This window comes from Zalophus californianus, chromosome 8, assembly GCF_009762305.2.
Source record: "Zalophus californianus isolate mZalCal1 chromosome 8, mZalCal1.pri.v2, whole genome shotgun sequence".
NCBI lineage: Eukaryota > Metazoa > Chordata > Mammalia > Carnivora > Otariidae > Zalophus > Zalophus californianus.
This window is the reverse complement of record NC_045602.1, coordinates 35,329,680-35,351,944: the sequence shown is the minus strand read 5'-3', so window position 1 is coordinate 35,351,944 and position 22,265 is coordinate 35,329,680. Positions and strand designations below refer to the sequence as shown.

The 22,265-nt window shown below is 38.8% G+C and overlaps 1 protein-coding gene across 11 annotated transcripts in view; it reads right to left on the bottom strand.

Annotated features, from left to right (window-relative positions):
- Positions 1–22,265, bottom strand: part of MTA3 (metastasis associated 1 family member 3) — a 217,352-nt gene that overhangs the window by 83,596 nt on the left and 111,491 nt on the right. For all 11 annotated transcript variants that reach the window (XR_003524570.2, XM_027621301.2, XM_027621297.2 and 8 more), the window contains 2 exons: positions 5,993–6,056; positions 2,204–2,321 (listed from right to left, as the gene is read on the bottom strand). Coding sequence is in view for 10 of the 11 variants with exons in the window: in XM_027621301.2 (XP_027477102.1) it covers positions 2,204–2,321; positions 5,993–6,056 (182 nt within the window). In the remaining variant the exon portion in view is untranslated. The remainder of the gene's footprint in view (positions 1–2,203; positions 2,322–5,992; positions 6,057–22,265) is intronic.

Here is a 22,265-nt window from a genome sequence, read left to right as displayed (position 1 = left end):
TGATTTGACTTTTCTGCACACATTTTCTTAGAAGTTGGCAAGGTAAAGAGAGAAGAACCAACGGAAGAACTCTCTACATCCAACATGGGGCTCAAACTCACCACCCTGAGATCAAGAGTCACACGCTCCTCTGACTGAGCCAGCCAGGCGCTCCTGGCAGAACTCATATGCTTTAATAATCAGAGGGCAAAAGGAAAAGTGGAGGCCTTTCTGTAAATAATGCAAATCATGAAAGGCCTTAAAGGAAAAGACTAAAAATTCTAAATTTCTGTATGATAAAAAGATAAATAAAACATTTAAATTTAAAATCACTATTATTACATTTTGGTGGGGAGTGCCTGGGTGGCTCAGTCGTTAAGCGTCTGCCTTCGGCTCAAGTCATGATCCCAGGGTCCTGGGATCGAGCCCCGCATCGGGCTCCCTGCTCGGCAGGAAGCCTGCTTCTCCCTCTCCCATTCCCCCTGCTTGTGTTCCCCCTCTCGCTGTATCTCTCTCTGTCAAATAAATAAAATCTTTAAAAAAAATAATAAAAAATAAAATCACTATTAAAAATTTAAGTGTATGTGTGGGGGGGTGTTTGTAATATTTATAAACAAAGGGTAAATACTTTTGTGTTTGTTTACCTTTAATAGTCAAAGAATTCTTGCCAATACATAAAAAAATAAATAGCCATGTAGAAAAAGCACAAGGACTTTCAAGAAGGAGGGCTAAAGATAAATAAGGCAAGCAATAATCTCAACTTCAAAATAAAACAAAAAACCCCTAAGACAATGACACATCAAAATGTGGGGAAAAAATGGAAGGTGAAAAAAGTCCCTCACAATCAGTGTTGGTGAAAGCACCTGGTTCTTTTGTATGTCCAGTAACACAGCCTTTTTGAAGAGCAAAGGAGCATTTTCAGTATGTGAAATGTATATACCATTTCACTTCCAAGAAGTCATACTTGAGAAGATATTTATGCAGCACAAATATATGTATCAGTTTTCTAGCAGCATCAATTTGTAGCATCAAAAATTGTAAACACCTAACAATTTATCAACAGGGAACAGGGAATGATAGTACATTCGTAAGACCTGCAGGGTCACTGAAAAGAGTAAAAGTCACTCTACTCCTGTGCAAAGGTGCTAAAGAAAGACACTGTTAGTTAACTGAGAAGAGCAGCTGTATAAGATCATGTGCAACATGGCAGGCACTGCATGTGGACCAGTCCTGGGTGGGGGGCAGGCCAGTGTGAACATACCCAAAACACCACAGGCATGAAATAGGGGTTTGCAATGAAGGAAAGGAGATGGTGTTCATTTCCTACATTCTACATTGCTGTTTTATTTTTTATTGTTAGGAATGTTTTACTTTGGGGCGCCTGGGTGGCTCAGTCGGTTAAGCGGCTGCCTTCGGCTCAGGTCATGATCCCAGGTTCCTGTGATCGAGTCCCACATTGGGCTCCCTGCTTGGCGGAGAGCCTGCTTCTCCCTCTACCTCTGCCGCTCTGCCTACTTGTGCTCTCTCTCTATCGCTGTTAAATAAATAAATAAAAATCTTTAAAGAAAAAAAAAAGAATGTTTTACTTTTAAAATCAGAAAATAAAGGTTTTGAGTGTACAGTTATAATAGGAGAAAGTTACATCCTGCTAAGATGTTTTTAAAATGTAAAGCTCTGAATCTCTCCAGTACATACACTACCCAGATTAGCCCAAATCCCCACCAAAATGTAACTGTTCACTATATTCCAGGCTACCTCAAAAAGATGACTTAGGGGCATTCAGGACCTCAAGGCATGTATGTGTCACATTAAGACATAAGTTCAACAATATGAACATTCTTAAAGTTGCATTTAAAAGGAAAACATGGGGGCACCCGGGTGGCTCAGTTGGTTAAGTATCAGACTCTTGATCTTGGGGTTGTGAGTTCAAGACCCACGTTGGGCTCCATGCTGGGCCTGGAGCCTACTTAAAAAAATATTAATATAATAAGATTAAATTAAATTAAATAAAGGAAAACACAGCCAGAAAACTCCTTAAAATGTAAAATAAATAAACAACTGCTCAAATTATTTTCTGTTGCTATTTGTTGTATTTCTGTAAGTGGAAGAACTTATAACTTTTAAACTTCAGCCTAAAAGTTTCCTTTCCCAGATGAGGAAAAGAATATTTGAGTTTCAAGACACATTTGTTTTCACAGGACTTGAAACCCAAAGGAAAACATACCTTCTAAGAGCATCTCTGGAATGTCTGCTTGATATCTAGGCCCCACTCTGATTTCACCTTTGTCAGCTAACAGTGTTTTCACTGAAGGGTCATAGACCAATGAGTAGAAAAAGGTGTCCTGAAAAAAAAATGACAGAAAATATTTAGGTAAACTTAATTCCTTCCACTTTTTATAAAGCAATAAGGCCAATGTCATGATAATGAAATCATAAACTTCAGAGAGTAAGATTTCATTTTGGTGAATAAATTCATAGATCTTGAAGAAAAAAACGATGTTACTGTCATCATGTAAAACAGCATAAAATTAAATCAAGCAAAAATAAACAGCTTACAACAAAGGTAGACTATAAAGCTTTGTTGTTCCTTTTAGTCTAAAAGAAAACCATGTAATTGCTCTAAAACAAGATTCTGAAAAGCTAGCAAAGCTAAGCTTTAAGTCAAAGTAAGTCACCTGAAATCGAGCAATCATTTCAATCTCTAAAGCCCATACCACAACAAATAATGAGGACACCAGGCACCGTTACTTTTAAAGTGTCCATCCACATTTTATCAAAATGATAGAATGAATACACATCTCACATTAAATAAAGTTTAGAAGAGTTGAGCTTACACGCAGTTTACTAATTAAAATGTCATACCGTATTATTTAAACATTTATTAATTTTAATTCTGCAGTTCTCTTTTAAATCCTGAAGCACTCATATTTATATATAAATAGGTATATATACATAATTAAACCTACCACTACCAGTACACCCACTAACTTTTAAAGGTCCTTTAAAATGCAAAAAGGGGGCGCCTGGGTGGCTCAGTTGGTTAGGCGACTGCCTTCGGCTCAGGTCATGATCCTGGAGTCCCGGGATCGAGTCCCGCATCAGGCTCCCTGCTCAGCAGGGAGTCTGCTTCTCCCCCTGACCCTCTTCCCTCTCATGCTCTCTATCTCTCATTCTCTCTCTCTCAAATAAATAAATAAAATCTTTTAAAAAAATAAAAAAATAAATAAAATGCAAAAAGGCCCTAGTTACTGAGCCTAAAGGATAAAATGGCCAGGCCACCAGGCCTTTGCTGAATTCTGCAAAATCACTGGATGTCTTATAAAGTCTTGTTCCTGCTTCCTGCTATGACTCTGAGGGTCATCTACTGCGTGACTCTCTGCATTATATCTTGGAGGGGCCTGTTTCTGCCATCAGCACTTTACCAAGACCCTGGTGAGCAAGCTGCAAATAAGAGATAACCTGCCACACTGTAAAGCTTTCTCCTTTCAGGATGTTACAGACTGTGATAAAGGGAAAGGAGAGAACTGGACAAGGCAATACCATCCCATCAGAAACTCTGCACTGTGTTTTAATCATGGGTCACTGTCAGAAGAAAAGCTTAAACAATAAAACTGCTAAGAAGACACAACAATGTGACAATTCATGCATATAAAAAATGCTACCTAGGGAAAAGAAAAATCTGCAGAATATATAAATCAACCTGCTTAACAGGTTGATGGGGGTGATCAATATGTAATCAGAATTATGTGTTTCTGAAGACAGGAGCAACAAAGCATGTTAGTAGGTAACTAGAGCTACTACCACTGGCATGCCAACGGCTTTAAAAGAGGACACACTTCTGGTCACTTTTATTGTGAAAAATGTTAGCATAGTGTTCTGTAAAAATAGGATTTTGCCATACTTGACAGTAAAATGAGATGAAATTATTATTTAGGGTCACATAGGTTGCTTAAGACACTCCTTAAATTTGGGGTGCCTGGGTGGCTCCGTCAATTAAGCGACTGACTCCTAATTTCAGCTCAGATCATGATCTCAGGGTCGTGAGATCAAGTCTCACGTCAGGCTCTGTGCTAAGCGTGGAGTCTGTTTAAGATTCTCTCTCCCCTCTCTCTTCCTCTGCCCTTCCCCTTGCTTGCACTCGCTCACATGCGCTCTCTCTAAATTTATATGTGCTGCCTGATATGGGGAATTGTTTAAAATGTAAATATAATTTTTCAAGAAGTAAAAAATCATGATTAGAAAGTTGTCCTTTGAGTTACCATCTTCAAATATGCCAATCTCAGTATTTTAAAAACCAGACTTTCTCAAGGATGGTCTTATAACAGATAAAACAGTAAAAAGTTTAAAAAAAAAGTGTTTTTCAAATTGAAAAAAGAACATAAGCAGTTTTATTTTTACTAAACTCCCTCTGAATAAAAAAAAGTTTCCTCAAATACACTGCCAGAGACGTCAGTTCCTCTCCCAAAGACTGATGCAGGACCAAGTGCTTAAAAATCAGTGGACAGGAAAAAAATCCTAAAGACCTTTGCAAATTTTCATCTCCTACCATCCTTAGCATATAGAAATTGCTAATAACAAATTAGAAGGCAAAAATATCACTTTTTAAAAAACCACACTGTTGGGGAACCTAGCTGGCTCAGTCGGTAAAGCATGTGACTCTTGATCCTAGGGTTGTAGGTTCGAGCCCCACGTTGGGTGCAGAGATTACTTAAAAATAAATTTTTTTTTTAAATTAAAAATTAAGGGGCGCCTGGGTGGCTCGGTCTGTTAAGCGTCTGCCTTTGGCTCAGGTCAGGATCCCGGGGTCCTGGGATCGAGCCCTGCATCAGGCTCCCTGCTCAGCGGGGAGCCTGCTTCTCCCTCTCCCTCTGCCTGCCACTCCCCCTGCTTATGCTCCCTGTCTCTCTGTCAAATAAATAAATAAATAAAATCTTTAAAAAAATTAAAAATTAAAAAATTACACTGTCTTAAGAGCCAAATACACCAGTAAAATACACTGAAACATACTCAATGTTTCCTCCTTTTATTTCTGCTTCTGTGAACTAAGGCTAATTTCTGAGCATTATCTTTATGCATATTATTATCCATATGCTGCCTGACAAACACTACTACCTTCTTTTCTAAATTTCATACGTGTAAGTTATAAAGACTATCAGCATTTTTTTCTGCCTTGAATATTTACTTCCTCTTAATTTTCTCTATTATATTTTCTAATGTACAATAGTTTCACTTGTCTGCATCAATCTTTTGTAGTTATGCTTTCTTCATTTGAGATGAGGGGACACTTTTAAGTATAATAAAGTTTTTTTCAAAGAAAATATATCCCTTTAATTCTTTAAAAACATACACACACATATATAAAGTACATATACACACATATGTACAAAAAATAAAGATGTGGGAAAACAAAAATACCCTGAAACTATAAAGGTTAAATACTAAAACATCAACAGTAGAAATTTTCCCGTTGTGGAGTATTCTCTTTAGAGGAATTTCCTCCCTCCAATGAAGCATATGCTCTCATTCAACTTGTTAAAAAATGTTTAAAATGTTTCTTGTTGAAGTTTACAGAAAGAAACATTTTTAGTTGACAACGTTTATTGGGATTTTAGGAAAGAAAGCAGACCACCATTTAAGATCTCATCTGGAAAAAGTCTAAAAGAAAAACTGTTTATTTGAAAAACAACAAAAACAAAAAAACAGGGAGTACCAAGTATACGAAAGTCACTTGTTTCATAAAGCCAAAAATAGTTCTACTACCAGCTAAATCATCATACTGTATAAAGCCTTTCATTACCAACTGGAAAAAAAACAAGTTTTTGCCAAATGTTACCTCAGTTAACCAGAAAAATAAAATTATCTAAATGTATTCTAGTCATTATACTTTTATATAATGCTGCTCTCCTGGTGCTATAATTTGGTGCAAGAAGAAATAAACTCAAAGGTATGGGCTTCAGGTGAAATCAGGGGGGGACCACGGGGGGGACATAAAACAAGTGTAATTGTGAATTACCTCTTTATCAAGATATGACAATACTGACTCTGTCTCATTCAGAAGGGCAACACTGCATTTTCCCCTGTTGAAAGAGGGAAAAAGTGAATAAATGTAAGAAAGGCCACCTCACCGTCACAGTGATGACACATACAAAGTTAGGAATATGCAGAATGTAAAGTTGATATTAAGAAACTAGATGGCAATTAGGAATACACATAAACGTATATACTTATACGTGCTTTACAATCCTGGTGTTGCATAACCTAACAAAATAGGGCTGTCTGTAGATATTTACTGCGAGGCTAACCTGTGGAAGGAACTGTGTTAGGCAGTAAATCTTTAAAACATAAACACTTGATAGGTATTTCCTAACTATTACAGGAAAAAAAAAAGGTTACAATGAAACCTTCAAATCAGAAGTGAGTTTCTGAATCTATAAAGAGTTAATACGAGGCGATTTTATAAAAAGAGACTTTAGATAGACTTCACTGTGCAAACCGGTACCTAAAATAATCTTTGGATTTTTTTAAGTAGCCAATGCATACGAGAACCTAAAACTAATACACATTCATATCAAGATTAACTGACTTACCTTTATTGACATTGCTCTAAAGCCTAGTTAAAATTTAAATACACTGCTATAAAGTAAAGGGCAAAATAAAGATCTACAGATTTACAGACCCTGCAGTCTGATGGCATTTACCTTTGATCATAGCCCTGGGTGTGAGTTTGAAAATGACGGTCTATTTAAAAAAAAAAATAAAGGCTTGTCTAGACTTGAGAAAAATTAAGGTTATCCCGGTAGAGGCATTTATTACAAACACATTTATAATTATTCTCACTAGCTTGAAAAATTCTGTAGAGCCACAAATTTGACAGGAGAGTTTTGATAGATGATTCAAGTTATAGAGAACTGGTCAGGACTCACAAAATATTTTTTAAATGTCATAATGTCATTTGATTTTGTAAACAAAGGTCACTGCTTGCTCCCCACAAAAATGACAAGCAAAAAAAAAAACCAAATACATCACATATACATCGAATGGGAAACTAAAAGAACAAGCTGTTGGAATATCAGAGTGGAAAACAATTCAAAGGAAAGAATTACCAAAAGCAAAACAAAATGTAAAATGCTAACACATAGGTCAAAAATTACACTTTACTAAACATTTTGCAAATGTACGTCCCTTATATTTGAAAAAAATTTTCCCCTCATAAAAACATCTTTTTCTGGTAATCAGCTCTAGTTAATATCACTTCAAAAGACTTCTGAGAGCATGTGTTCTTTCCATATTACCCTGTCAAGTCTCTAATTTGCTTAGTGAGAGTTATAAGGGTTTTTGGTTTTACTAATTTTATTCGTGTATATTACTGAAGCAGAAAAATTAACATGATTACCTCAGAGCATATAACACCACTCACAGTCCACAATTACCTGACAGGCTCTTAGGAAGGACAGAATTATGGGTGGGGAAACTGTTCTGCTGAGGCTTGCACTATCTATAGCTGCCACGGAAAAGCTTCCGTGGCCTGTGCATGTGTGCTCCTCACACATGCAGCGCGCTTACGCACCAAATGGGCTTTCCAAAAATAGGCTTCAGTTACTTTTTTTGCCTAACAGCTGACAGAGCAGTATTTCTAACATTTAATACTTAATCACCTAGAAGAAATAAAATCTTGGGTTTTAAAGTTCTCTAAAGTTGGGTGTGTTTGTCTTTTTTTTTTAATGGAAAGGAGCAAAAGCTGAATGTTATTTTAATAGATACCACTTTCTTTAAGAGCCATTTGGATGTTAAGGGTTAACAGACATTGAAAATTCATACAAACAATACAGCATTAGTCTCCTCCATACTGTCTGAAATGACAAGAGGATTTAAACGGAATCATCAAACCATTATTTTCATAATTGCATTAGGAGATAACGAAATGCTGATTATATACTGTTTTAGAGATACAACATGATTACAAAATCAAGAGGATACCCAGCCAATCTAAAATATAAATTATTTAGGGGAATGTAGCTTTTATGCAGATGCAAAAATAATAGGTGATTTAATTTTTAAATTTCCTTTACTGTAGCTATGAATTTACTCCCAAATTAAAAATGAAAATCTGACACTTAAAATATTTAAGTACATATACTAACAGCTAACAAAGCAGGAGATTGAGTCAGAATTATTTTATGAAGTAAATATGAATATGTAATTAACACATGTACTACCACGCCAAGAGTTGTTGATAAAAGTAGTTTAAAAAGAGACTTAAGGGGCGCCTGGGTGGCTCAGTCGTTAAGCGTCTGCCTTCGGCTCAGGTCATGATCTCAGGGTCCTGGGATCAAGCCCCGCATCAGGCTCCCTCTGCTCCGCGGGAGGCCTGCTTCTCCCTCTCCCACTCCCCCTGCTTGTGTTCCCTCTCTCGCTGTCTCTCTCTCTGTCAAATAAATAAAATCTTAAAAAAAATAAAAAGACTTAAAGTGCTGGTTTCCTTTATGTTGAACCAATCTTGGCTCACAGAAAAAAAAATATGATAAATTTTAAGCTAACCCCAAACCAAAGGAACTATTATCAAACTGTAATATAGATAACCCAGTTGCTTGATGCTGAATCTCAAGTAATGATCCTAAATGTTCTCTTCCACCACACTTTAATCCTTAAGGAATAAAGATATCCAAACAGGATATAAATATAAAATACATTAAAGATCTTAACACAAAGAAAGATCACTGCAGGCCTATATAATTATTCATACTGCTTTTCTACAAGGAACTATACAGCAACACAAAATTTCCATAGAGACAACATACTTTCCCACTGATAACTGAAAAAGATCATACTCTGTCTGCTTCAGAGATTGCTCAGGGTGCTAGGATAGAGAGAGATGTGAATAAATAATTATGATATAACACAGTCCCATGTTTAATGCCAGGTGCTGATCGGCTTGCTATCTGCTTAACAGGATGTTCAGTATCATGCTACAGACTCAAACACCACATGTAAAAATGTGCACACAGGTTATATATTTCTTTTATTTAAAGATGTTACCTATTTGTATAAATGAAAGAGGAAGTTTTAATGAGTATCCATTTCCCCAGCGCCTGAAGACTCTGGGTTTCAGACCACTGCAGCTTGTAGAATGGTATAGGACCACTAGGGTCCCTGCTTAGGAAAATGCAAATTTCTTAGTGCCACACCAGACTTACTGAGGCCAAATATCCCCAGGAGGGATCAAGAAATCCATTTGGTTGAGAAGTATCACCAGGTGATCCTTAGTCAGATTTACTGAATCCAAATATCTCGGGGAGGGATCAAGGAATCTACATGGAAAACAAGCATCACCAGGTGATCGTTAAGGACAGTGAACTTGAAAACCACTAGTAAAGATGCAGGGTCTGACTAAACACATTCCTTGTTCAATGAAAGACTATGTTTTCATTAAAAAGGGTATTTTTCAGGGTGTTTGGGTGGCTCAGTCAGTTAAGCCTCGGACTCCTGGTTTCGGCTCAGGTCATGATCTCTGGCTGGAGAGATGGGAGTCCTGCAAGGGGGGAGGGGGGGAAAAAAAAAAAAAAACCCAGGCTCAGCAGGGAGTCGGCTTGAGGTTCTCCCTCTCCCTCTGCCCCTCCCACACACTCACCCATAAGCGCATGCGCACACGGGCGCACGCGCTCTCTCAAATAAATGTTTTTAAAAAGGCATTTTTCTCAATAGCCTTATGAGTCTTACAGTTGCTCTGGATTCTGGACATTTTCTCATATAAAAACAATGCTGGGAGGCAGCTGGGTGGCTTAGTCGTTAAGCGTCTGCCTTCAGCTCAGGTCCTAACCTGGGATTGAGCCCTGCATCGGGCTCCCTGCTCGGCGGGAAGCCTGCTTCTCCCTCTCCCACTCCCCCTGCCTGTGCTCCCAATCTCTGTCTCTTTCCGTCAAAAAATAAATAAAATCTAAAAAAAAAAAAACAACTAATCTAAAAGAAAGGCAAAACAATTAAGTTTAAGGAGAGCAAAAGGTTGTATAAGAAAGAATACGTGGGCAAACGTTACATGTTCATAGGGCGCCTGGGTGGCTCAGTTGGTTAAGCGACTGCCTTCGGCTCAGGTCATGATCCTGGAGTCCCGGGATAGAGTCCCGCATCGGGCTCCCTGATTCTCCCTCTGACCCTACACCCCCCCCATGCTCTCTCTCTATCTCATTCTCTCTCTCAAATAAATAAATAAAATCTTAAAAAAAAAACCTTACATGTTCATAAAATACAATGAATGATTGTTAAGTTTAAAAAATGTTGTGATATATTGGGAAAACGAAGGAAAGTTAAAGAGAAGAGAAAGTAAAGAGAGATTTAGAAAATTGAAAAAGTAATAGTAGCAGTGTGAAAGTGGTATTAATACAGAAGTCACAGAGAAAAGTCGAAAATGACTGTGAAGGGGGAACTAGGCTTATGACTGCCTTGGATATTATAAGTATATACATATATTTGACTTTTAAAAATAATATAATTTAAATTTAAAGTAAAAATGGAGCCTAATTAAACAAAGTGCATACATTTGTATAAATAATACATATACCAAGGAAGCAAAGATTATTTACCATGAGTCTACACCAAATTTTCTCAACCTTGGCATTATTAACATATGAAGCCAGGTACTTCTTTGCTGTGGCGGGCTGTCCTATGCACGCAGAGTGTTTAGCAGCATCCCTGGCCTCTACCCACTGGACAACAGTAGTACCCCCACACCTAGCTGAGACAGCCAAAACTGTTCAGACTTTGTTGAATGGCCCCCAGGAGACAAAACAGTCCCTGGTTGAGAACCACTGCTCTACAGTTGATGAACCACAGTTTTCTTTCTTTTTTAAAGATTTTATTTATTTGAGAGAGAGAGAGAGTGTGTGGGAGGGAGAGGGAGAAAGACTCTGAAGCAGAACCTGTGCTGAGAACAGAGCCCAACGTGGGGCCCGATCCCAAGACCCCGAGATCATGACCTGAGCTGAAACCAAGAATCAGACGCTTAACCAACTGAGCCACCCAGGCACCCCCGAACCAGTTTTAAGTATATATTTTTTTTTTAAGATTTTATTTATTCATTTGACAGAGAGATACACAGCGAGAGAGGGAACACAAGCAGGGGGAGTAGGAGAGGGAGAAGCAGGCCTCCCGCCAAGCAGGGAGCCTGATGTGGAGCCCAATCCCAGGACCCCAGGATCATGACCTGAGCCGAAGGCAGACGCTTAACAACTGAGGCACCCAGGCACCCCTCTTAAGTATATCTTAAGAAACAAACACTGGAGTACTCTCTACATAAGTTAAAGAATACGATCTTACAGATCTTTAGACTATAAAAAGGACCCAAAAAAGGGCGCCTGGGTGGCTCAGTTGGTTAAGCGACTGCCTTCGGCTCAGGTCATGATCCTGGAGTTCTGGGATCGAGTCCCGCATCGGGCTCCCTGCTCAGCGGGGAGTCTGCTTCTTCCTCTGACCCTCTTCCCTCTCGTGCTCTCTATCTCTCATTCTCTCTCTCAAATAAATAAATAAAATCTTTAAAAAAAAAAAAGGACCCAAAAAAGAGAAAAAAATCTGGACGTTAAACATTTCTATTCAAAGATATATTTTCTGTTAATACTGCTTTAACAGATGTTAAGAAATAAAAATTAAAGAAGAAAAAAACAAAACAAAACCTGGAACAGCTGTTTGAGTAGGTAAGGTAAAGGAATAAAAAGCCAAGAGGAGAAGTCTGGGTTTAATGTGATAGATCAATGGATTCTGCAAAGAAAAATGACAAGTCGTGTTCTGAAAAGCTCATTCTGTCTGTGGCATGTGGAGAAAACCAAAGCAACAAAACTTTAATCCGATTCTGGAGATTTGATAACAAATATGAATCAAACTGTAAAAGAGGAATTCAAGGAGGGAGAAATCCTTCTCTTGGTGCCACTTTTCCCTTTTATAGCTAGGAGAAAGTGGGATGTCCAAAAGAAGGCAGTAGGTATTAGGAAGATCCTCTTTCCTAGCACAGTATGACAAATCATTCCGATTACCAGAAAAATCTCACAGGCATTTCCACAACTCTGTGGAACACCAGAGCTTGGGACAACATGTAGAATAGAATATACTTTCATCCAGCCCAGTGCTTCTCTGCACTGGGACTCCAGTCAGAGAAGGAACCCATAGAGGATAAATCATTTCAAAGTAAAGATTATACCATACAAAGACAACATTCAAGAAAAAGTGTGCTAGGGGCGCCTGGGTGGCTAAGTTGGTTAAGCGACTACCTTCGGCTCAGGTCATGATCCTCAGGGTCCTGGGATCGAGCCCCGCATCGGGCTCCCGGCTCGGCGGGAAGCCTGCTTCTCTCTCTCCCACTCCCCCTGCTTGTGTTCCCTCTCTCGCTGTCTCTCTCTCTGTCAAATAAATAAATAAAATCTTTAAAAAAAAAAAAAAGAAAAAGTGTGCTAAACATGTAGACTTTAAAATGTTAAATTGTGTATGATTTTTCTCCTCACTGTATTTTTCCTCACATTCTTCTACTAAGCAATCCTATAAGCTTAAGCACACTAAGTAATTAACTGCCTTGTTAGTTTCCTTTTTTATTAGATTTATTTTATTTTAGAGAGAAAGCGAGGACAAGAGTGTGAGCAGGGGGAGGGGCAGAGGGAGAGAATCTTCAAGCAGACTCCCCACTGAGAGGGGAACCCAATGTGGGGTTCAATCCCATGACCCATGAGATCATGCCCTGAGTTGAAACCAAGAGCTAGATGAGATGGTAGCAACTGAGCTACCAGGCACCCCTCTTATGTTAGTTTCTTAAGCAGCACTACTTGTAGTCATCAACAGTACCCTTTTGGCTAATTCAAATTTTGTTTACAAATAGCAATAAAATTGCAAAAATCTAACACCTTAAAATAAAAACATTGGCATAATAAAAATTTGAACAGGAAGAAAACTGCCTTATTAGAATCTTTAGATTCCAAATTAAGTTCCTTTAACATTAATAGCTAAGCTGAAGAGTCTGCCAATTTAAGTGGAGTGCTATGTTAGCATCACTACCTATTTTTCAATAAACATTAAGTCTTTTAAAAACTTTTCTCAGGTCGCCTGGCTGGCTCAGTCAGTAAAGCATGCGGGGTTGTGAGTTCAAACCCCACATTGGGCATAGAGCTTACTTAGCATCTTTTGTTGTTGTTTTCCCTGAAGATGACAAAAAAGGCCTCAACAGACCTAAATTTACAAATTACAAATCCCTAAGGGGTAAAACAACCCAAAAAACAAAAAAACAAATCACAAATCCTTTTTCACTTGAATCTCACTGCTTTGACCAACACAGAAACATGAATAAATACAAAATCCAGAAAACATAATTAGGACATTTTCACCTATTTTACTTGGTATAATTTATTTTGTACATCTCCTCTCACAATCACATGTGTGAAGTGACACATGAACAAGTTTATTCTTTGCAGGATTAGTTTTAACAGCAAAAGGCTAAAATGAGCCAAGTATTTATCAATTACGATTAAATAAATTAAGACATATAAAACAGCTAAAGAAGGAAGCAGATCTTTACTATCAGATATGGAATTATGACCAAAATAATTTTATTTAAAAAGCACAATGTAAAGAGTAAGATGGAGTCACTCATGTCAGGCAGTGACTCATGTCAAGTAATGACATAAGCAGCCAAGGGCATTACAGCTAAGACCAGATATCACCAAAACCAGCATGGGCTGATGGCATCCAAAACTGATAACCAGCAAAGCCAAGAGAGCCGGGAAGAACTGAGAGCTGATAATCAGTACAACTAGAAGAGGCCTGCAAAGGCCCAAGACTGACTATACTCCTTTAAAAAGGAAGGACTTTTGCAGCAAACAGACTCTCCAGATATTAATGCTTCCATGTCTGACCGCATTAAAAAGGCCACTGCCCCTGAAAGCTCTGCCCAATTGATCCCTGACCACTACACAGATCCTCCACTGGTTGAACATAATAAGCAGTAAGCACCAAGAGCTGACCTGGATGGGACCAAGGCCTCATCTCAACTGCGCGCTCACAGACTGGCTTGGCGTTTGGTTCGCTAACTTCTGACCCCTTACTGTATCTTGTCTGCTGTATGACCTTGTACTGTGCTTTGCTTTATGTGCCCTGTATGAAGGCAAGCTGAATGCAGAGTGAAATGTCGCTGAGTCTGGAATGCCAAACGTGCTTTACAAGTATAAGGCTTACTGTGGAAAGACACAACTCATGTAAGTGCCTTTATAGTGTGTTCACAACGTACAACCTAATAGTGTTGTAATTTACTACATGACTTACTACAAACACAAACATACACACCTCATTGCGTCTATGTGCATGAAATGTTTCTGGAAGTATACATAAGATTCTAGAAACAGTGATGGGCTGGGAGACTGTATAAGGAGTGAGAAATTTTACTGTGTACGCCATATTTTGATTTTGAACCCCATATTTTGATTTGGAGCCATGTCAATATATTACATATCCTCCCCAAATGTTTACATTTTTTTATTTTATTTTTTTCATCATGATCAAGTATGTGCTATAATCCCCTCACCTATTTCACCCATCCCCCACCCCACCCCACTCTGGTAACTATCAGTTTGTTCTCCATATAAAGAGTCTATTTCTTGGTTTGTCTTTTTTTCCTTTGCTCTTTTGTTTTGTTTCTTAAATTCCACATGAGTGAGATCATATGGTATTTGTCCTTCTCTGACTTATTTCAGTTAGCATTATATTCTCCAGCTCCATGGTGTTGCAAATGACAAGATTTCATCGAGTAATATTCCTGTGCATGCGTGTGTGTGCGCGTGTATGTATACATGCGTATCACATCTTCTTTATCCATTCATCTATCTTGGGCTGCTTCCATAGTTTGGCTATTGTGAATAATGCTGCAATAAACATAGGGGTACATGTATCCCTTTGAATTAGTGTTTTTCTATTTTTTAGGTAAATACCCAGTAGTGAGATTACTGGACCACAGGGTAATTCTCTTTTTAATTGTTTGAGGAACCTCCATACTGTTTTCCAAAGTGGCTGCACCAGGCACATTCCCACCAGCACTGCAAGAGGGTTCTTTTCCCTTATTTTTTGAGAGAAGGGGTTTTTTGTTGTTGTTTGTTTTTTGTTTTTTAAGATTTTATTTATTTATCAGAGAGAGAAGAGCACACAAGCAAGGGGGGAGGCAGAGGCAGGGGGAGAAGCAGGCTGCCCACCAAGCAAGGAGCCCAACATGGAACTCAATCCCAGGACCCTGGAATCACGACCTGAGCCGAAGGCAGACACCTAGCCAACTGAGCTGCCCAGGTGTCCCAAGAGGGTTCCTTTTTTATTCACATCCTCACCAACCCTTGTTTCTTCAGTTTTTAATTTTAGCCACTCTGACAGGTACAGTTTCAATTTGCATTTCTCTGCTGATAACTGATGTTGAACATCTTTTCTTTTTTTTTTAAGATTTTATTTATTTGTGAGAGAGAGAGCACGCGCACAAGCAGGGGGAGTGGCAGGCAGAGGGAGAAGCCACCTCCCCGCTGAGCAAGGAGCCCAATGCAGGACTCGATCCCAGGACTCCAGGATCATGACCTGAGCCAAAGGCAGACACCCAGCCGACTGAGCCACCCAGGCGCCCCTGAACATCTTTTCATGTGTCTGTTGTCACCTACATGTCTTCTTTGGAGAAATGTCTGTTTATGTCTTCTACTCATTTTTAATCAGATTATCTATTTTCGGGGTGTTGAGCTGTAAAAGTTCTTCATATATTTTGGATATTACTCCTTTATTGGATATGTCATGTATAAATATCTTCTCCCATTCAGCAGGCTGCCTTTTAGTTTTGTTGATTTTTTCCTTCACTGTGCAAAAATCTTTTTTGATTTATTCCTAAATAGTTTATTTTTGCTTTTATTACCCTTGCCTCAGGAGACACATCTAGGAAAACTGTGCTACGACTGATGTCAGAGAAATTACTGCCTGTGCTCTCTTCAAGGATTTTTATGGTTTCTGGTCTCACATTTAGGTCTTTAATCCATTTTGATTTTATTTTTTTGTATCTGGCAAAAGAACATGGTCCAGTTTTGTCCTTTTGCACGTAGCTAGCGGTCCAGTTTTCCCAATACCATTTGTTGAAGAGACTTTTTCCCACTGCATATTTATTCTTCCTTTGTCGAAGATTAATCGACCATGTAATTAGGGGTTTATTTCTGGGTTTTCTAGTCTGTTCCACTGATCTATGTGTCTACTTTTATGCCAGTACCATACTGTTTTAAGTACTACTGCTTTGTAATATAACTTGAAGTCTGGAATTGTGATACTTCCAGTTTTGTTTTTCTTTTTCAAGGTTGTTTTGGCTATTTGAGGTCTTTTGGTGGTTCCATACAAATTTGAGGATGTTCGTTCTTGTTCTGTGAAAAATACTGTTGGTATTTTGATAGGGACTGCATTATATCTGTAGATTATTCTGGGCAGTATAGACACTTTAACAATGTTTGTCCTTCCAACCAAATGTTTTATATTTTTAAAAGGAGGGGGGCAGATCAGTTTTCTGTGATCTAGACAACAAAAAAAATTTGCTATATTATCCACTGCTTTTGGATACCAATTTACTTCAAGCCATATATGGATATACTATCCCCAACCATGCCAATTCATAAACTCACTGTGGCAATCTATTCCCATCAACTCTCATCTACTAACTATGGGGCAGTTTTTATTTAAAAAAACAACTCTGCTTATAGATACACATTTTCTGTTCATTCATTAGTTTCTGATATGTATGACCACCTAAACAAAAATTTTACCTTCAAATATTATTTGCTCTAGGTAAAACATGAATCAAAAATTTTTTCAAATTCCAACTTTTGAAAATGGATGGAAATGTTTTTTCAATGGTGAATAAACTTACCAGAGTCACAATGCATTTCCCAAACAGTCTGATAACTCTACTTGACAAAGACACAAAGAGACGAGTCCCAATACTGTAAACTGTATTTTTTAGTGACCTAATTGAGAGAAGTTTAACAGCATTCTAATGAGGGGAGGAGGGTGGTATTTTTAGAGTCTCAACAGAATAATGAATTAAATGACAGGCAAAGCTCAAATGTTTATCTCCTCTTTTCTGAGACGCCTTTAAAATGAAAGTAAGAGAGTTAGAAATAAAAGAACCTAAAATCACTCAAAAAGAAGCCATCACCCACGATGGTTTCAAAGATTTCATGAAAATTCTGGAAGACAATGACAGATAAAAGGGACTGAGCAGTGTAAACCAAAGTTCAGGATGAGCATTTCATTTAACAGGGAAACACTAAAATTAGGAACAAGGCACAAATGCCCACCCTACACATTACTATTAAACATGGCATTGGTGGTTTTACCTAATACAACCAGACAAAGCCCAAAATATGCTTAAAAATAAAGCATATTTTTTCCTGATGCTAGGAAAGATGGAACTGATCTACCTGGCAGAGCCGTAAAAAAATTCTAGTCTTCTTTAAGGAAAGGTCCTAGTAAAACCAACTACACATCCTAACAGGAAGCTTACCAACAAAGTCGGACCACATGAACAGAATTCCTGATTGGCTTTGCCGTTATTCCCTTAGTTTTAAAAACAGACAGGTATAAATCACCTAATACTTGAGGAAAGACTACAGCACAAAAGATGAATACAAAAAGTAAAAAACTGAATCTGGAAGAAAGAGATGGTTTAAGCAAGAAAAGAGAACTCTGAAGACACAAATTAGAATTTTTAAAAAAGATTTGTGCAATACTGCATTCATAACAAAAATAGCCTTCATTGAGCAGTTGCCATATAATGTGTTGGTTTCGAAAAGTAGCATAGGGGCACCTGGGTGGCTTAGTCGGTTGGGTGTCTCCCTTTGGCTCAGGTCATAATCCTGGAGTACCAGGATGAAGCCCCATATTTGGCTCCTTGCTCAACAGGGAGGCTACTTCTCCCTCTGCCCCTCACCCTGCTCGTGCTCTCTCTCTCAAATAAATAAAATCTTAAAAAAAAAAAAAAGTACAGCATAGTGATTCAACATTCTATATGCTGTGCCATGCTCACCACAATAAGTGTAGATGACACATTTTTTTTTACTAAACAATACTATCAACACTTTTTTTAAAAAAGATTTATTTCTTTGAGAGATTGAGCAAGATGGAGAGAGCATGAGCAAGGGGAGGAGCAGAAACTGAGGGAGAAGCAGACTCCCCACTGAGCAGGGGGAGGGGGCAAGGGGCTCAATCCCAGGACCCTGGAATCATGACCTGAGCCAAAGGCAGACATTTAATCAATTAAGTCACCCAGATGCCCCTACCATCAACACTCTTGAACACTATACACAACAACTGTACAATATGCAACGTTTTCTGGAATAAAGAGAATATTTACAACAATTGGCCACATGCTGGGCCAGAAAACATGGCTGAACAAATCTTTAAAGACTGAAATTACATAGAGTGGACTCACTAGTCATAGTAGTAAAATTAAGCCAGAAATCAGTAACAGAAAGAACTGGAAAATCTCCCACAGGTCTGGATATTAGCCAATAAACTTAAATAATTCATGAATCAAACACTTAAAAAAAGGATCCACTGAAAAAGAATATTCAGAAGACCAAAAAAAAGAGCCTCTGAAAATCTAAAATATAGTTGGCAAAATTAAAATACCCAACGTGGTAGGAGATAAAAGTCAAAAGAGTTAGCTCAGAACCAAAACCAGAAAATATGAGAAAAGACAAGAAACAAAGACAATCCAGGAGAGCTAACATACAAGTAATATAAGTACTGGAAAGAGAAAAAAAAAATTGAAAGAAATATTAGAAAAAGAACTCCTGGCTATAAAAGAAAACTGGGTTCTTCCAATTAAAATGGCCTACCAAATATCCTCACCACCGAGGCATCACTGAAATTTCAGGATACATTAAGAGAATTATATCTCTTATTTATTGGTAAGAGAATTCTAAGAAGATTTAAGAGAGGGGGGAAAAATTGGTAATAATGCAAAGTATGGAAAATCTAAGTGATATAAAACTACTATTCAACGACAATAGATATCTGAGTCCAATAGGGTAATTCCTTCAAAATTTTGATGGAAAATCATTTTCAACCAAAATTCAATACCAAACTAATTATGTATCATGTGTATAGTAATAAGTTATCTAGAAATTTCATTCCAGAATAATATAGGAAGCATCACAAAATATGTAAAAGAGAGGTTGAGTCTGATAGAGCTGAGAACTTCTGCTGTAAGGTATTACACATTAAAACATAAAACTAAAATTAAGAAATCAGTGGTGTCTGGGTGGCTCAGTCAATTAAGCCTCCGACTCTTGGTTTCAGCTCAGGTCACGATCTCAGGGTGGTGAGATCGAGCCCTGCGTCCAGCTCCACACTCAGTGCAGAGTCTGCTTGAGTTTCTCTCCCCGCCTCTGCCCCACCCCCAAAAAATAAAAATAAAACAGAAAGGAGGGATTGAGATTTATTAAAATAATAAACTGTACCATTTTGTCAAGAACATTCTTAAGTGGAACTTGTTATTTTAGTTTTTTGTTTTACTGCAAATGCACAGAGGGGAATACAGTGACAACTCTAGCACAATTTAGTGCCACTGACTTGGTTCGTGTTGAGTTTACCCACAACTGCTTTTGCAAAATCAACACAGGGAAAAGGTGAGTAGCATCTTACTGTTGTTATGAAATAGTTTTGATCTCACAAAGCCCCTGAAAAGGTCTAAGTGACACTCAGGAGTCCACAAACTATGCTCTGAAAACACTTTGCTTTCAATGTTCTTGGTCTTTTCCATTCTCATAAATTTTGGCAGCTTCCCAATTTACACACACTTACACACACACAAACCTGCTGAGCTTTTCCTTGGGACAGCACTGAATCTTTGAATCAATTTCAGAAAACTGACATACTGTCATGCATCTACTTATCCTGTATTTATTTAAGTCTAATTCCTTCAGCAATCCTTTGTAGTTTCTATGTAGTTTCTACACATCTTTCCTTCTTCTCGTACATCTTTCTTTAGATTTATTCTAGGTGTCTGATGCTTTTTGATGACACTGTAAATGTTATGTCTTTTTTGGGAGCGGGGAGAGAGAGAGAGAGAGAGAATCTTAAGCAGGCTCCACGCCCAGTAAGGAACCCTGCGGGGCTTGATCTCACAACCCTGAGATCGTGACCTGAGCTTAAATCAAGAGCGGGAGGCTTAACCGATTGAGTCACCCAGAAGCCCAAAGGTATCTTTTTAACCCTAGTTTTCTGACTGACCCCTCTTCACACCATATACATAAAACAGACTTAAACACAAAAGGTGGGGCACCTGGCTGGCTCAGTCGGTGGAGCATGAGACTCTTGATCTCCAGGTCGTGAGTTTGAGCCCCACTTTGGGTACAGAACTTACTTTAAAAAAGGGGGGGCGGGTTAAAAAATACAAAAGGTCAGTAAAACTTCAAGAAAACATAGGAGAGTAGTACCTTCATGATCACAGGAAATCCTTGCCTATTCCAGGGCGGTGACACTTGGATTTGTTTCTGAATGAGCACTCTTTCGGAGTGACAAAGTATTCTCACTCTACTTTTATTCTGCTCCCTCACATATATCAAACTTATCAGGCATGTCTGTCAGCTTCTCAAGAATGGAATTTTTCCAGCCTTTATTTAACTGTCCTCCCCTCCTCCTGCTGTTCCATTGTTCCTTTTCCAACCACATTTCTCAAATATTTAAAAACAAACCAACCAGGGGTGCCTGGGTGGCTCAGCTGGTTAAGCGACTGCCTTCGGCTCAGGTCATGATCTTGGAGTCCTGGGATCGAGTCCCACATCGGGCTCGAGTCCCACATCGGGCTCCCTGCTCAGCGGGGAGTCTGCTTCTCCCTCTGACCCTCCCCCCTCTCATGCTCTCTTTCTCTCAAATAAATAAATAAATAAAATTAAAAAAAACAACAACAAAAAACAAACCAACCAACCAAACTAGAAAGAGCAAAGATGACACGAGTGGCGCAGAAGAACAAGCACTACTTGTGGAGAGAGGGAGGTACACACGGGTAATGCAGAGCCTCTGCCACACCAGCCCAAAAGCAACAACACACATAAGATTAGCAAAGAGAAATGCATGAACGATACGCCCAAATGTCAGGGGTGCTGAATGTAGGAACGACAAGGGTGTATGCTTGTATGTGTACCTGTTTCTGTATTTTCAACATTTCAACAATAAATTATAATTCTTTCATTATCAGAAAATAAGTTTATTTTAAAATTTTAATATGCAGGGGCGCCTGGGTGGCTCAGTCAATTAAGTGTCTGCCTTCGGCTCAGGTCATGATCCCAGGGTCCTGGGATCAAGTTCCGCATGGGGCTCCCTGCTCAGCGGGAAGCCTGCTTCTCCCTCTCCTTCTGCCCCTCCCCCTGCTTGTGCTCTCTTGCACACTCTCTCAAATAAATAAAATCTTTAAAATTTTAATATGCAATAATAATTGAGGGAACAACAAAATGGGCATAGTCATAACATACTGTGGTGGGAATATAAACTGACAATAATTCCTTTTTAAAAGATTTATTTGAAAGAGAGAGAGGGAGTGTGTGCCTGCAGGGGGGAGGAGCAGAGGGAGAGTGAGAGAGAACCTTCTGGAGGGGGAGCGGGGGAGTCCGAAGCGACTCCGCATTGAGCACAGAGCCAGACGTGGGGCTCAATCTCATGCCCTGAGATCACTACCCACACCGAAACCAAGAGTCAGACACTTGACTGACTGTGCCACCCAGGCACCTCTGAACTGACGATGATTCTTGAAAGAAACAGCATTTTGCAAGAAAAGTGTACCCTTAAATTAGAAACAGGTCTGCTATCACATGGTAACAACAGTTAATGACACTAGCTTACTGCTACTGGAGAAAGGGCAATAAAGAGGAGTTCTCAGTGGGCTTCCATCTATTCTGTCTTTGTCAGAACCAGCCATGCTGTCAGCAAGGAAAGGGTTAAAAATGAAATCAAAATGGTATTTTCCCTCTATGTCTTAGGTCCAAATCTGCAAATCTTAAAATAAACTTCTTCCCATTCTATGTCTAATGTGTTTTCATTTCAGGAAAAAAACCTGAAATATAGAAAACCATAAAGATGAAAGTTGCTTGCAGGACACCTGGGTGGCTCAACAGGTTAAGCGTATGGTCATGGTCCCAGGGTCCTGGGATAAGCCCCACAACAGGCTCTCTGCTCAGCGGGAATTTGGCATCTCCCTCTCCCTCTCCCTCTGTGCTCTCTCTCTCTCTCTCAAGTGAATAAATAAAATCTTAAAAAAA